General features: G+C 39.1%; 1 protein-coding gene across 3 annotated transcripts in view; it reads right to left on the reverse strand.

Annotated features, from left to right (window-relative positions):
- Positions 1–894: 894 nt before the first annotated feature.
- Positions 895–14415, reverse strand: part of LOC102528608 (anoctamin-6-like) — a 92444-nt gene continuing 78923 nt past the window's right edge. For 2 of the 3 annotated variants that reach the window (XR_012063405.1, XR_012063408.1), the window contains 2 exons: positions 2330–2479; positions 895–1155 (listed from right to left, as the gene is read on the reverse strand). Coding sequence is in view for 1 of the 3 variants with exons in the window: in XM_072948307.1 (XP_072804408.1) it covers positions 8264–8270 (7 nt within the window). In the remaining 2 variants the exon portion in view is untranslated. Of the gene's footprint in view, positions 1156–2329; positions 2480–8001; positions 8271–14415 lie in introns of those variants that run through there. The other variant, XM_072948307.1, reaches the window with a different exon arrangement.

Consider the following 14415-nt stretch of genomic DNA (forward strand, 5'->3'; position numbering starts at 1 on the left):
GATTTACCCTGAAGCCACATTTTCAATTAACATTTCATGTTGTTTTTGTCTACTATTTGAAGTTACGAGTCTTAAAACAGAATGACGATTTCTAAAAATTTCTTTACCGAAGATTGAGGAAAATGGCAGTTTTCCATATTTAAGAATATTATTTTAATTTTGTGTGACTGGGGTGGTGGAAAATAGAAATGCAGTGGTTACTAATGCATTCTCATCCCCTTCCCCACCCTCAGGCCCTTCGGACAGAAGAGACAGAGGGATGAGAGGAGAAGACTTGGAGGGTGGACCGTGCACTGCTTTTAAATCATGACAGTTACTTGTGCTTTTTTTTAACTTTCTTTTTTAATGGAGGTACTGCGGCTTGAACCCAGGACCGTGTACATGCTAAGCACGTGCTCTGCCACTGAGCTATACCCACCCTCCCCCCCGATATTTGTGTTTTTAGTGGGCATAATGTGTTGGTAGCAGGTACTTTAGCATTGGACACAGTCACCTGCCTCTGACCATCACGTTAATAGCTTTCCCCTGAGCTAGAGAGCTAGACAGTCTGTTTTCACAAGTTCAATAAATTATCTACATTTTCTTTTTTCTTAAGAAAAAGGCATTAACTCATGTTTCTCTTTAGTATCGCCTATAAATAAAATGTGATTTTATAAACCATTTACCAAAGTGTTAAGGGTAATAAATATTAAGTACAGATTTCTGAAGCATCAGTCATCACTGAAGATCCACATTCTGTTGTTCTCTGTCTCTGTTAGTCACCATACTTCTGGAGTTCTGCAAGTGGCACCAGGCAGAAGTTGAGTACAAATGGGACACAGTTGAGCAGGAAGAACAAGTCCAGCCAGAATAGGAGGTGCGGTGTCCCCACGTGGAGATAGATGAGATTATCCAGGAAAAGCGGGCACTGTTTTGATGCACTTTAGTCTGTTTACTTCTGGACTTGTCAGCCTTGGCTGCATGTTGGAATCACCAGGGGACCATAAAAAATCTTGGTGCCTGGATTCCATCACTGCAAACTCCGATGGTATTTAGTGGCCTGAGGTGCATTCTGGCATAGGGAAGTTTTTAAAGCTCCTCTGGTTATTCTAATGTGCAGCCAAGGTGAAGAAGCACTGCTGGAATGGTGGACACAGAAGAGAAGTGAGGTCCTTCCTTCATAATAACAGTGAAAAGGGGGAAAAGAAAAAGACTGGTATAAGTGTATAAGAAAAGAGGCATTGATTTGTATCCTTTCATAACACTAATAAAAAATGCAAAATATAAATTAGCCGCTATGACATGGATGTAGAAGGAAAGACACAGTGATTTTTATAGTTGACTCCCATTTTTTCACATGTGCCTTCATTATTGAGGCCTCCTTTTCATCGTAGACTAGGTGCCCCTTTGTCTTGAACTAAGTACTGGTCACTGCTCCCCCTTCCGTTTGGGATGTGCACAAAGCAGCATGGCTCTCATCCTAGATAAGTCAGAGAAAGGGTAGAAGAAACAGGGAATTCTTTGTTGAGGTGTTATCTGTATTTGAGCAGTGTTTGAGGTAGACATTTTATGTAATTGGAAATGTAAATTTATTGCTGCCACTCCTGCTGCAAAATTAAAAAAATAAAACTGTATATCTTTGGATTAACATTCCAGAGCTATGAAAAGATGATTTTTGAGTCATTTGTATTATTGCTTCTTTCCATCAGCTGAGATAATTTAGAGCTGATGGTGCTTGCAGTCAGCAGCAGCAGGACAGTAGGTTGTGAGAATGAATAACACTTGGAAAGAAAATGCTTTTACTAGGAGCATCTGAAAATGTCTCCCACTATAGATTTAATAAATTGAATCACAGATCTACAGAATGTTGGCACTGAAAAGGTCTGGAGGGAGCAGGTCAAACTCCTCTTTTTATAAATGGAAAAAAAATGAGGTTCAGCTACCAATAGAAAGGGACATTTGACTTTTACAATGTAATAAGCTTCTAATAATCCCCATTATGAATAGTTCCCATTGTTTACAACTGAAGATAGGGGTCAGAGCATATGTTGGTGAAAGACTGTGCATTCAGAGATGAAAGCTGAAACTTAGACAAAATTAGATATTCATAATGTTTTTGAGTCCTGAAAAACAAAAACGTATCATATTTGCAACATACAAAAAATACTGAAGAAAAGTTTTTTGGTCACTTAAACTGCCAATTTTAAATTCAAAATTGCCAACAATTAAGTTTAAATTTTCATTGCAACATGCTTGTTGAAAAATTGAAGATGAAGACTCATTTTCACTTTATCATTCTTCCTTATTTAAAAAATTAATTTTTTTTATTTTTTTAATTGAAGAGTTTTACCTTAATTGCAAATGCATGCTCCATTGTTTAGAGAGGCCAGCGTTGTGGTGGTGAGACCTTGGGAATAAAGTTGCCTAAATTCATATTTGAACACAGCAGCTTGCTTCCTGAGTGATCTTGGACAACTTAACTTCTCTGTGCCAGAGTTTCCTATAAAATAAGAATAAGAGAGTTGCTTCCTCATCACTGTGGTATGGACGGGTCAAATTAACGTACAGAATCTACTTGGAAGACTTCCTGGCCCAGAGGAAGGGCCAGGTACTTAGTGACAGCTATTATTATACTGTATCTGTTTTTATTATCCAGGTAAAACATGAGTCTTACTGATTTCATCTTTAAAAATGAAATCTAAATATAAACTCTAAAATGGAAACGCTAAAACTTCATAGTTGTAGCTAATTAACACATAAAGCTCAACCAAGAAACACACAGTGGAGACCAGTTACCTGCAGACACCTGTGAAACTTCCTGTCCTGCACGGACTCTAAGCTGCCACTACCGTCACTTCTGAAATCTAAGGCAAGCTCAGGAATAGAGCTTTACACCTTGGCCTCGTCAGGTACCCAGACCCCTAAGCTCAGACCATGGCAGGGAAACAGTTTGCTGTTCACATGTGCATTTTCAAAAAATAGTATTAAAATGAACACTGTACGTATTTTGTTGTGTGTTTGACATCGTTAACAGAAAAGAAAAGGAAAAAAAAAGGAAAAAAAACCCATGCACTTACAAATAAGGAGGCTATGTCTGAAAATTACTACTTTTTTTAAATTATGTTTCGGATTTAGTGACCAGTTAGGAGAAAAATCATTTCATTGATGTAATCCCTTGATTGACTAAACTTGTTTTTTTAATTAGGAAGAAGAGTGTGTTCCATTTACCACCTGGGGAAAGTGTATACATATAACCCTTTGTGCAAGTGCTCTTTTTCTGGGTAAGAACCTGCCGCACACTTTTTAAAATCTAATGTGAAATGCTGAGAAAACTGAAAGTCAAGCTGGGAACTATGTAGTCTCATAGAGAAAACTTTTTCCAGAGAACATCTGAGCCAACGCAGGGCGCCACTCTGGAGGTTCCACAGTCTCCTCTGCTCACAGTGCTTCCCCCAATTCCTTTCACCTCATTTGTTCAAATCAGATCAGTGGTTTAGGATTCTCCAGGGTCTCATTAGGAGACCAGATGGAGGCATTAAGAATTCTAAAATTTTCCAAGATTAACAACCAAGGTAAAATGTCTAAGATAGCCTAACAAAAGGATAGTAGGAACTATCAAAAAAAAAAAGTAAAAACTACTGAAAGATATAAAAGATGCATTAATCACATGATTCTAATTAAAAGATCATATCTCCAAAATATCAGAAATTATAAAAATGATTTGGGGTTTATTGTGAATAAAATCATATTAGTAATATAATAATTAATAAAGATAATGAGAGTTTTACTAGTTCAAGAATAGCCAGATCAGAAAATAGGAAATGAAGTCCAGATATGGGCTCTGATATTGATAATAAATTAATATAAGAGATGAAAGGCATTACAAATCAGGGAGATAAATAAAGGTTATTCAGTAAATGGAACACTTCTTAGCTACTTGGGGGGAAAAGAAAAGATTGAAATCATACAGTGAACCATATATTGTGATAAATTCCAGAAACATTTAAAAAAGTAACACAATTAGAAAAAAACTAGAAATAAATATGTATGAATATACAACCTCTATATGAGCACTAAGTTTCAGAGGAAAATATATAAAGATTTCCATGCATCAGAAGCATCCTAATTTTAAACAAAACACCAGAGGATGTTATTTGCTTACAAATCCAACAGGGGATAATTCCTTCAATACATAGAGAGTTCAGATCACTTCAAAGGTAACATCAAAAAATCTCAGGAGCGTAGAAGGCAGAGAAGATGAACACACCTTCACAAAGGAAAAAATAGATGTCACAGTCCAATGGTAATTCAGTCAGTGCACATCAGAATGAAATAGTTTTCCACCTCACAACTGACACAGCTCTGTTTATGAGGATGAAGTGCCAGTGATCACCAATCCCAAGCCTAGGTTACTGGATATTTTTTGTGAAGTATGATTGATTTACAATGCTGTGTTAATTTCTGGTGTACTCCTCCAGCCTTCTTAGAAAGCAGTCTGGCAGTTCATATCAAGAGGCAAAAATATTCATATGCTTTAATCCACTAATTCAGCTTTGAAAAACTCTTAATCAGGAAGTACTTCAAAATGGCAGGGGAAAGTCAGTATTGATGCATGTCACAGACATAACTTTTCTATGTATATATATATAAAATCTTAGCCAAAATATTCTTCCACCCCTTCACATAGTAGAATATTATGCAGCCATGAAAAAGTGTGTTCATGAAAATATTTTATGACAAGTCAAATTGTTATGCTTATGACAAGCTTGAGAATAAAATTAATATATAAAATGATTTGTAATATACAAACAATGCACAATTCTGAAGGAATTAGGTCTACAGGTAGAAGTATTTTTCTTATTTTATTGTTTATTCATTTTCAGAGTTCGAGTCTTTTGATTGTAGGTGACAAAATCAATCTCCAATGCGCTTAAACAACAACCAAAAAATGGGGATGCATGGGATTTATTGGTTTCTGTAAATGAAAACCTCAGGTCTGAGGTCTGGCTTCAGTCGAGGAGAGATACTGTAGCCCAGATGATGTCATGGGCTGCTTTTGTCCTGTCTTCATTCTGTGTCCAAGGAAGTCTCAGAATGCTGCTTCTAGGCACTCAGCATCCCAGATCATCCATCCAAACCAAGAGAGGTCTCTTTTGGCAGCTTCCTTTCTTGATAGGGGAAGCTTATCATTCACATGGGCACCAGCACGTATCTCCTCACATAATAGTGGCTCTTACTGGGTTATTTGCCAATTCTCAAATCATGTGTGAGGCCAATAGAATGAGGGGTATTTTTTGTCTTAAGCCAACTGAGATCTACCTATGGTGCATCAGAAAGAGTGGGTCAATCAAAATTAAATCACAGGACTAAAAACAGAAGGGAGGTTATTTATACTAAAGCAAAATCTAAGTCCTCTTCTAAGACTGGGGACAGATCCAGGACAGCAGTTCTGTCCACTACTGAGTATTATCAAATTTTCTTTAATGAGCAAATATTAGAGTTATGATCAGAAAAGATGATAAGTAAGAAGGAACTTGAGGAAGGAGAATGGAAAGCTTTCCTGTTTCTTAAGAAATATTGAAACCATTAAGTGCTTGGAAGAAAAATGGAAATGTGTCAAGTTTGTAAAAGTTCTGAAATGAATGAGAATTGATTTCACAGACCATGTAGGAGACAGTGCTCTATACTTAGTGTGTCATTGGGCTCTTTGAGTATTTCAGTTCTTTCATTTAATAGTTGCTTCATTTGGGGAAAATTGCATCATCCCCACATGGCTCTATTTCCTCATCTGTAAAAGAGATATAATATTACCTTCCCTACAGGGTGATTGTGAGGATTTAGAAAAATAGATGTGTGCTGAAGCAATAGTAAGCATTTAAAGAATCTTAACTATTATGATTACTTAATACATAATTAAAAAATTATTATGCAGACTTTTTAAAAATGCATACTATTTAAATGGCCTCTATGTGCTGTACAAGAGAGGAAGGCTTAATATACATTCTATAATACATTTTTCTCAGCCTTAACTAATTTTCACATTTAATCACACACACACCAAAAAGTTATTCTTTTCACAAGCATGAAGCCCTGTGAAGAAAAGGATGATGAAAGAGTATAGAGGAGGAAATAAAATGTTTTCTCTACAAACTGATGGCTTAAAAACTAAGAGAAACAACTTTTTAAGACTGTGGTCACCATATGCATAGCTAATACTTAGGTAGAGTTTTTCACATGCCTGCGGTTAATGTTCCAATTGTTTTCACAATTAGTAAATCATTGACTCATCACAATAGTCCTATAAATTGCTATTATTATCCCCCCATTATATGGGTGAGGAGATTGAAGCCCCTAGAGGTTAAGAAATTTGCACAAGGCCCCACAGCTAGCATCAGAGCTGGGATCCAGATGCAGGAGTGTGGCTCCAGGAGGGGCTTGCAAACACTCCTCTGCTCTCCCCTGCAGGTGCAAGCCAGCCGCCCGCTGTTACTGTAAATAACATGATGTGGTTCACTTAGTCTTGAAATTCACATTCTTTGTAGCTTTCTCTCTGGGGCAGCCATCAGGAGCAGCCAGGGACACTGAGTACATGCTTTTGGACTTCGACCAAGAAGGTAGATGGAAGGAAAACAGTTTAAAAATGGGATCTTTAATGTGCATTCTTCCGTGGCCAGAAAGAAACCTGCCTAGTGAGGAACTGAAACCCTAACAGCCACGTGCAGATTATGCTTCAGACACGCCGCTGCCCTTGGGTCCACACAGTCAGAGCTACAGTGGATCACGGGTATGAATCTTGTGCAAATGCAGGGAGTATGAATACCTGCCATTTTAAGATCTCAAGGAGTATGAAAAGCATGTGAAGCTTCCATCAGCAGAGACCTGCTGTCACTTCCACTATTTCCCTCAGGGCATGTCCACAGCCTCACTGGTCCTATTCATAATGAAGGTGACATCTAGCACCTGTCAACCCCTGAATCAGTGATAGGTTCCCCCTTGAAAGGAAGCATATCCCCTTCATGGATTACAACTAGTTCATAACCTAAGTAATTCTATAGATGTAGAAGGGGTATTTTCATTGGTTCTGCTGTCACAGACTTGTCTCCAAAAGAACATGCCACCAGTCACTCCATTTTCAGCCATTTAAAGATATACTTAACAGGCTTCCTTCTTTAGTGCAGTTTTAGGTTTACAGAAAAATTCACAGAAAGTGGAGTTCCCATATATTCCCTATGCCCTACACACAGCTGCTCCTGCTGTCAGCATGTTACATTAGTGGATGCACTCATTCTTTTTGACATCCTTCATTCCTCTTCCCCTAAAGTTTAACATGCATAATATTCACGTCTCTTGTGGCATTTATGTGTGATTTACATCACTTCTCACGTTTATGTGAGGTTTACAGCACATGCATTTAGTCTGTTTAAGCGTGGGTTGGGGGCAAGTTTTCTGTGTAAAAATACAATCATTAGTGAGTCTAATGCTGCTGGGTTTCGGGATTGTCAGGTCCTGTTGACCATTGCTTCAGTTATTGGGAGCACTGTCTATGGACTTTCAGTGTTCATTGTATTTTCTGCAAAACTTCCCAAGAACCTGAATGGAAGAGACCCAATCCAGAAGTACCTGACTGTGCAGGTGGGCCACGCCCATCACTGCTTCCCTCACCAGTTTTATCATCATCGTGACCCTGAGCGCCATATATGAGACAGTGGCAATCATGATGACTGAGTCTGGTAAGCTCCTCCTGCAGCTGAGGTCATTTCTACACCAGTTTTAGAACCAAGTCAAAACAGAGACTATCTATTAGGCACTTCAATTCCAGTACATTACAGTCTTTACAAAACTTCAAGTGTAAACATAATTTCTCTAGCCTATGTGAGAAGTGAATTAGCTCCAGCTTTGCATTTGTAAAAGGGACAAAGGAAGCATTAGAATGTACAAGCTCTGTGTAAACAGGTCAGTGCTTAATAATAATTTCAATTACATTAGATCATGTACCCTATTGTTGAAAGTAAATAGTCTCTGTATTGCAAATAAGTGGAAGAGGGTCGTGGTTCCAGAGGCAGATTTTCTTGTGCATTATGGAGAGGACAAGTAATCACACTGTTATGTGTCTTCCCCCCATGCTGTTCCTGTTAGTGCAGCTCCATTCTCATCAGCTGTGGCTTCTATAATAAATGTTTCTTCTCTCTGGCTTGTATCCCAGCCAGTGGCTTAGCGGCCCAAGTTAAGTGCTTCCCACACGCTGCATGTGGCTGGGTCGTTCTCCCAGTGGTCTGCTCAGTGGTCATCTTCTGAAAACACCAAGACCAATTCAAATTCTGAACTAGGAGGATGATCCGTTTTATGTTCCCCAAATGCTTCTAGCAAGTTGCCCCGTGTTTTGTTTATTTTCTTCAATAGTCCTACCTTCCTGCCATTCAGGAAGACAAGAGAATATAATTTAGCAAGATGTTTAAAAGTAGCTTTCTGTCAACTTACACCTGACAGAGGACAGTTCTTGCCCATTGGATACTGTTGTGCTTATAAATTTTAAGGAACGGCTGACCTTTTTTCTTTTTCTTTTTCTTTTTTTTTTTTTTTTTTTTTTTTTTTTTTGCCTTGTGGGATATTGCGTTCATAGCGGGAGAAATTCTTACAACAGTGTGTACACTTGGAATTAACATAGTAGCTATGTTAAGGAATTCAAAACACCTTAAATGAAAACAGTGTGAATTGTGTATATATATATATACATATTTACCGTGTTAACCCATGTGTCCGTGGCTTTGATTAGGGTCTCAAAGCCATTCACAGTTTTGTAGACTTAACTTTTCTTTATTCTAGCTGCAGAGCTCCCAAGGACCAGACTGTGAGAACAACCTAGCCATGAAGGTGTTCTTGTTCCAGTTTGTCAACTACTATTCCTCATGATTCTACATCACATTCTTTAAGGGCAGATTTGTGACTTAGCCGGGAGATCTGGTGTATTGGCTGTGAAAATGCAGAAATGAAGAGGTGTGAATACAGCTTTGTGTTCTGACAGTCTAACCTGTTTCAGGTTTTCTCTTAGTTGCCCAATGGAGAGTGTCTTTACTCTCTGTTCCTTAGATTTTTTTTAGGCATAAAATAATGACTTTATTTCATGTTAGAGCTATCTAAAATTTAAATGAGATTTTCCTTCTAATATTCCAGTGTGACCCAGGTGGCTGTCTCCTTGAACTGATGACACAGCTGACAATAATCATGGGAGGACAGTCCATCTGGAATAACATACAAGAAGTGTTACTTCCATGAGTACTCAGTCATGAGATCTTGAGGTGAGAACGGCTTACCCATCCACGTCATTTTCCTGCGTGCCCATCTCTAAAACAGGGGAGACTCTCTGCTTATTAAAGCTCTCCAGATAAGATGATCCAGCCAACAGTGTAAACGTACCTGCTGTTTAATAATTATGCTTAAATACCTTCCTTTTTATGTTTAACTTAAATCCCCAAGTGCTATAGATTCTGCTTATTAGCCCATCACTGGGGACTGACTGATCAGAGCCCTTTGAGAGATGGCCCTTTTTGGGGCCGTGAACTGAGTTTTCCCACAAGTCCCCACAACTTTCTCCTCCTTTTATACATGCATTTAAAAATCCATAACAGGAATTTGTTGAGTGCCTAGTATGTGCTAGTCACTGTATTAAATATACATATATGTATGTGTGCGTGTGTGTGTGTGTACAATTTAATCACCCAAACAAACCTTATTCTTATCTTCCTTTTGCAAATGAAGATCCTGTGACTTAAAGAGGGTAAATGATTTGCCTAAGCTCTCATTGCCGATAAGAGACCACTGTGGGACTCAGATGTAAGACCCTATCTCTCTGAATCCATGTTCTTCTAAGAACAGAGACTCTCTTGGGGTCCTAAGGCACGGGGTTACATAATGTTTTAAGAGACACTTGTCTAAAATAATATCTACATAGGTTTTGACTTAATGTTCTCTTCCTAAAAATGAAAAAAGCAGATGTTAGCAAAGGTCACACTGTCCTTTTGATTTTCACATAAGCCCAATCCCACATCAAAGTGGACAGTCCAGGGTTATCTGCAATTTCTGAACATTTCAAGGAGCTTACTGTATTCTCTTTCTGTTGCTGTTGTAACAAGTATCCCCAAACATCATGGTAGTAGGAAGAAAAAAGAAAAAGTCTCCACTAAACAACACAAATTTAACCACGTATTGTTCTTGAATGCAGAAGCCTGCTGAAGTCAAAGTATTGGCAGGGCTGTTTCTAAAGGCCTCAGGGGAACCTGTATCTTTGACTTTTCCGGTTTCCAGAGGCTATCTGCATCTCTTGGCCTGTGACCTCTTTTCTCTCTCTAAGTTCAGCATGGTTGTGTGTCTCTGAGTCTGATTCTGTGGTCACGTCTCCTCTCCTCTCTCTCCACTTCTGCCTCCATCTTCCTCCTTTAACGGCCCTGGTGATTACACTGGGCCCACCTATATAATCCAGCTCGTCTCTCTTAGGGTCGGCTGGTTAGCAATCTTAACTGCTTCTGCAACCATCGGCCCCCTTTGCCAGGGAACTTGACCTCTTCATATATTCTGGGGATTAGGACATAGACATCTTGTGGGGGGATCATTTTTCTGCCTACCACAATAACTTTTTTAAGATAATTTTTGGCTTTGAGTTTCTGTTCTCATGAAACTCTTGATCTCTCTTCTATCTTGCCTTCCACACCAGCATTCTGCTCTTGGCAAACCTAACTGCAGAGCTCACCCCTCTCTGTGGTGTCCATCAAAACCACTTACACAAGTAGGCCTTACTGTTTTTTGGAGCATGGAGGAAAAACTCAAGCAACTTGAATTTTGAAATAAGAAACCTCCATCATTTTAAAATCTTTCATGCCACTATAAAAAAATTTCATTTTTTTAACTTCGTTTTTTAATTTTTAAACTATTTTAAACTTTGTTACTTTTTTTAAACTTTACTTTTTTCTTATCAATCTTCATTGTAGGCTCCAGAAACCTGCTATTCTGCCTACCGCATCCAAGTTCCCTTTCATTGTTTCTCCTCCCTTCCCTAACCTTCCTTCTCTCTCCCTTATTACCAAGTTTCTGTCCATTCTCTTTATAGGGCAGTTAAATTATTTTTTCTTTCTTTCTTTCTGTTTTTGCCGAGTGAACACCTTTGGGTGTCACTGTGTCCTTCCAGATTTCTTCACAAGGGCTTCCTCTTCCAGCTTCAGTGTGAACTGCCGAGGTCTGTCTCTAAACAAAGGCATTTCCCTTGTCCCCCAGCTCACCACGCCCCTCAAAAAAAACAAGATTCTGATCTTTGCTGTGAAATGAATCTTTTTTTCCCCTACTGTGTAGTAGATAACTCTTATCCTGATCTCACAGTCAGATTTTTCCAGAGGAGTAAAAGTACCTCATGTGAAAATAATACTATTTTTCTCTATGAAAAGAAATAGATCAGATAGAGGAAATACTTAACTCAGATTACTCAAAAGCATTTCCTGAATGAAATAGGTTAATTATTTAACACTAAATTTGGTTGAATCTGGTTATCAGTGAGCTATTTTTACCAATCAAGGAGAAGAATATATTTCCAAAATTGGTACTGAGCAAATCATATGAAATGAAACTTGCTCACATGAACTAGTTTAAAGTAAAGGATGCATTATAGTATCTGTGTTCTGTTTATACCTTCGCCTAAATAAGCACATTGCTGTATGTTCCAGTGAGCTGAACTTTGCCTCCATATATTTCTACTATGGGCTAAAATATTTAGGGAATATGTTTTGAATTATGTTTCCCTTCTTTGAAAACCAGAAATGCTGAATGGTAGCCAAGTACGAGAGTGACTTGTGTTTTCCTCACTGCCTCTTCTCTTTGTATAAGGTGCCAGTTTCCTTCTTAATTTTCCATATAAAATCCTAACATACCAAAGATCTATCAATTAATCTTGCTGCACCAAAACTATACCCATCCTCAAAAATACATAGGAGGGGAAAAGAAAACTCATCAAAGTTAGCGACTATTTTCACGCTATTTAAATATGTCTAAAGGAACATAATGAAATGAATTTCACCATAACTCACCTGCCTCCAACCCCCCAATTCCATATGGGGTTCTTGAGTAGGATTCAGGGAGCAAATGAAGAAGGACAGTGATGCCGTGATCCAGGCTCCCTCTGGGGTCCCCCAGCACTTGGATCGGCACCTGGTATAAAGTAGGTCTCAGTCCGAGCCAGCTGAGTGAGTGAGCAACTCACAGGCATTGAATGCGTAACATCAGTGAATTAACAGCATTCTTTGTAGGACTCAGAGAATAAGCTGAGAGCCCTGTGGCCTTCCCAGCCTCACATACTATTTTGATAATTGGGGTCATCTCTGGGAATTTTATTCTATACTTGACAAAAGGCTAGTACAATTCCAGGATTAAGCAACTTGCCGTAGGGAAATTTTATGATAAAATATTAGGAAAAATAGTTAAATGCCCAAAATGACATAGCATTGTCCTTTGGTGTTTAGATAATGTATGGCTGTAATTTTCTTACTTTATATGTTTTCTACATTTTCAACCGTGGTTATGCACTACTATATAATAAGAAAAAGCAGATGTTTAAGAGAAAATCTTTCTTCTCCAGATGTGATTTGGTTAGAGGATGAGTCAGATACATTTAATAAGAGAATCTTAAATACATGTGTCCATAATTCACTCTTTACATTCGGGAACAGAAAACTCAGGAATGAAATAGATTAAGAGAATCAAAGATACTTGTATTCAAGATTAGCAAGTGGGAGTGTCCTCAACAGAAATAGTGGTAATCTATAATGTAGGGATTAGATGTGATAATGAAGGTACAAAGACATGAAGTAGAAAATGCCACGTGGCAAGCACTGAGTAAAGGGCAATTTACTATGATTATGCCAATATGTGTGGTCAATTCCCAAGCAAATGATTGTGTAACCCCTGTAAGAGGGAGAAAGCTTCCAGCCTTGGCTGGAAAGGGGGGCGGATCCAGTGTCTGTATTTTTTAAAATGTCCACAGGTGCTTCTCATGTGCAAATTGATATCCCTGCGTGAGAACCGTAACCCAACAGAAAACCCAAAAGACCGAGGACAATGATGGGTAGAAGACAGCCCAAGCTTTTCTGCCGCAGATGAGTGGTTCCACGCAGGAAGACTGAGCAAGAGGCTCAGAGGCTTAGCTAAGGACAAGCAAGTCGGGACTTCTAATACGACCTAATGCCATCAACGGGGGAGGGCAGTTCAGCACAAGAAGGGAGCGCCAGGTGAGTTAACATGGAAGTTTCATCCTGGATCCATACCGTGATGGATTTGGGTCCAGGAGGGTAAAAGCCCTGTTTCCCTGGGGCATGGACCGGATTCCACAAGAGGCTGAGACAGGAAGTATGAGGCAGAGAAAAATTCCCCCAGGAGACTCCCGAGTCTGGGTGACGGAGGGTGATGGACGAGCGCGGTCCAGCGCCACCCGCACCGCAGGGCTCCGAGGGGCTGCGGAGCTGCGCGCTCCCGGCCGGACCTCAGACCTGCCTGCAGCGCTCCGGGCTGCGGCCTGGGGAGCGGCATCAGCAGCAGGCTGGCCCCGTCATTCTCGTAGGTGCTGCAGTGACCTCCACCCCTGTGGCCACGGTGTTCCCAAGCCAAGGGTCTAAGTGACTTCAACCCTATTTACATGTGACCACAGCCGGTTAGCCTGTGCTGCTCAAAAGGAAGACCCCACATGGGGTTTTGATGTTTCAGGGGGGTTGCTAATACCTGGCCTGCTTTGAATCGTTTCATCCTGACAGCAGCCTGGGCCGTGGAAGTTTCATCTCCCAATTTTATTTCTAGTTTTTTTGTTGAAAGTATAGTTGGATTACAATATTGTGTTAATTCTTGGTGTACAGCATAGTGATTCACTTATACATACATGTATACATATTCCTTGTCATATTCTTTTTCACTATAGGCTATTAAAAGTTATTGATGTATTTCCCTGTGCAATACAGTAGGACCTTGTTGTTCGATGCAAAATTACTAAACAAAGTATTTGCAGACTAAACCTAGCCATGTATGACACAGTTGAGTTTATCTCAGGATTTAAATGTGGTTTAGATTTCCAGGATCTCTTTATCAATTTATCATAAGTAAAGAGCCTGTGGACCACTTCTCAGAAACATGTTTTAAAATCATAAGATATAGAGAATAAAGAAGGAAGATAATTATACTGAAAAGCAGATATCAAAATACAGAAATGGGCATTTGTGATACAGTAATATCTGAATTTTTGGAAGAACGTGTTGATTAAGAGGATCCAGTGATGGGTCTTCTAACCGCAACATTCTGCCATAGCAGTGAGTGTAAATCATCTTCTGAGATCTGCAACAATTGCATTTGGAAAGTAAATAAAGTTAAATAACAAATAAGCAATGAAGTGTGGATTCAGATTCAGGGGTATCT

This window comes from Vicugna pacos, chromosome 2 (assembly GCF_048564905.1).
Source record: "Vicugna pacos chromosome 2, VicPac4, whole genome shotgun sequence".
Taxonomy (NCBI): Eukaryota; Metazoa; Chordata; class Mammalia; order Artiodactyla; family Camelidae; genus Vicugna; species Vicugna pacos.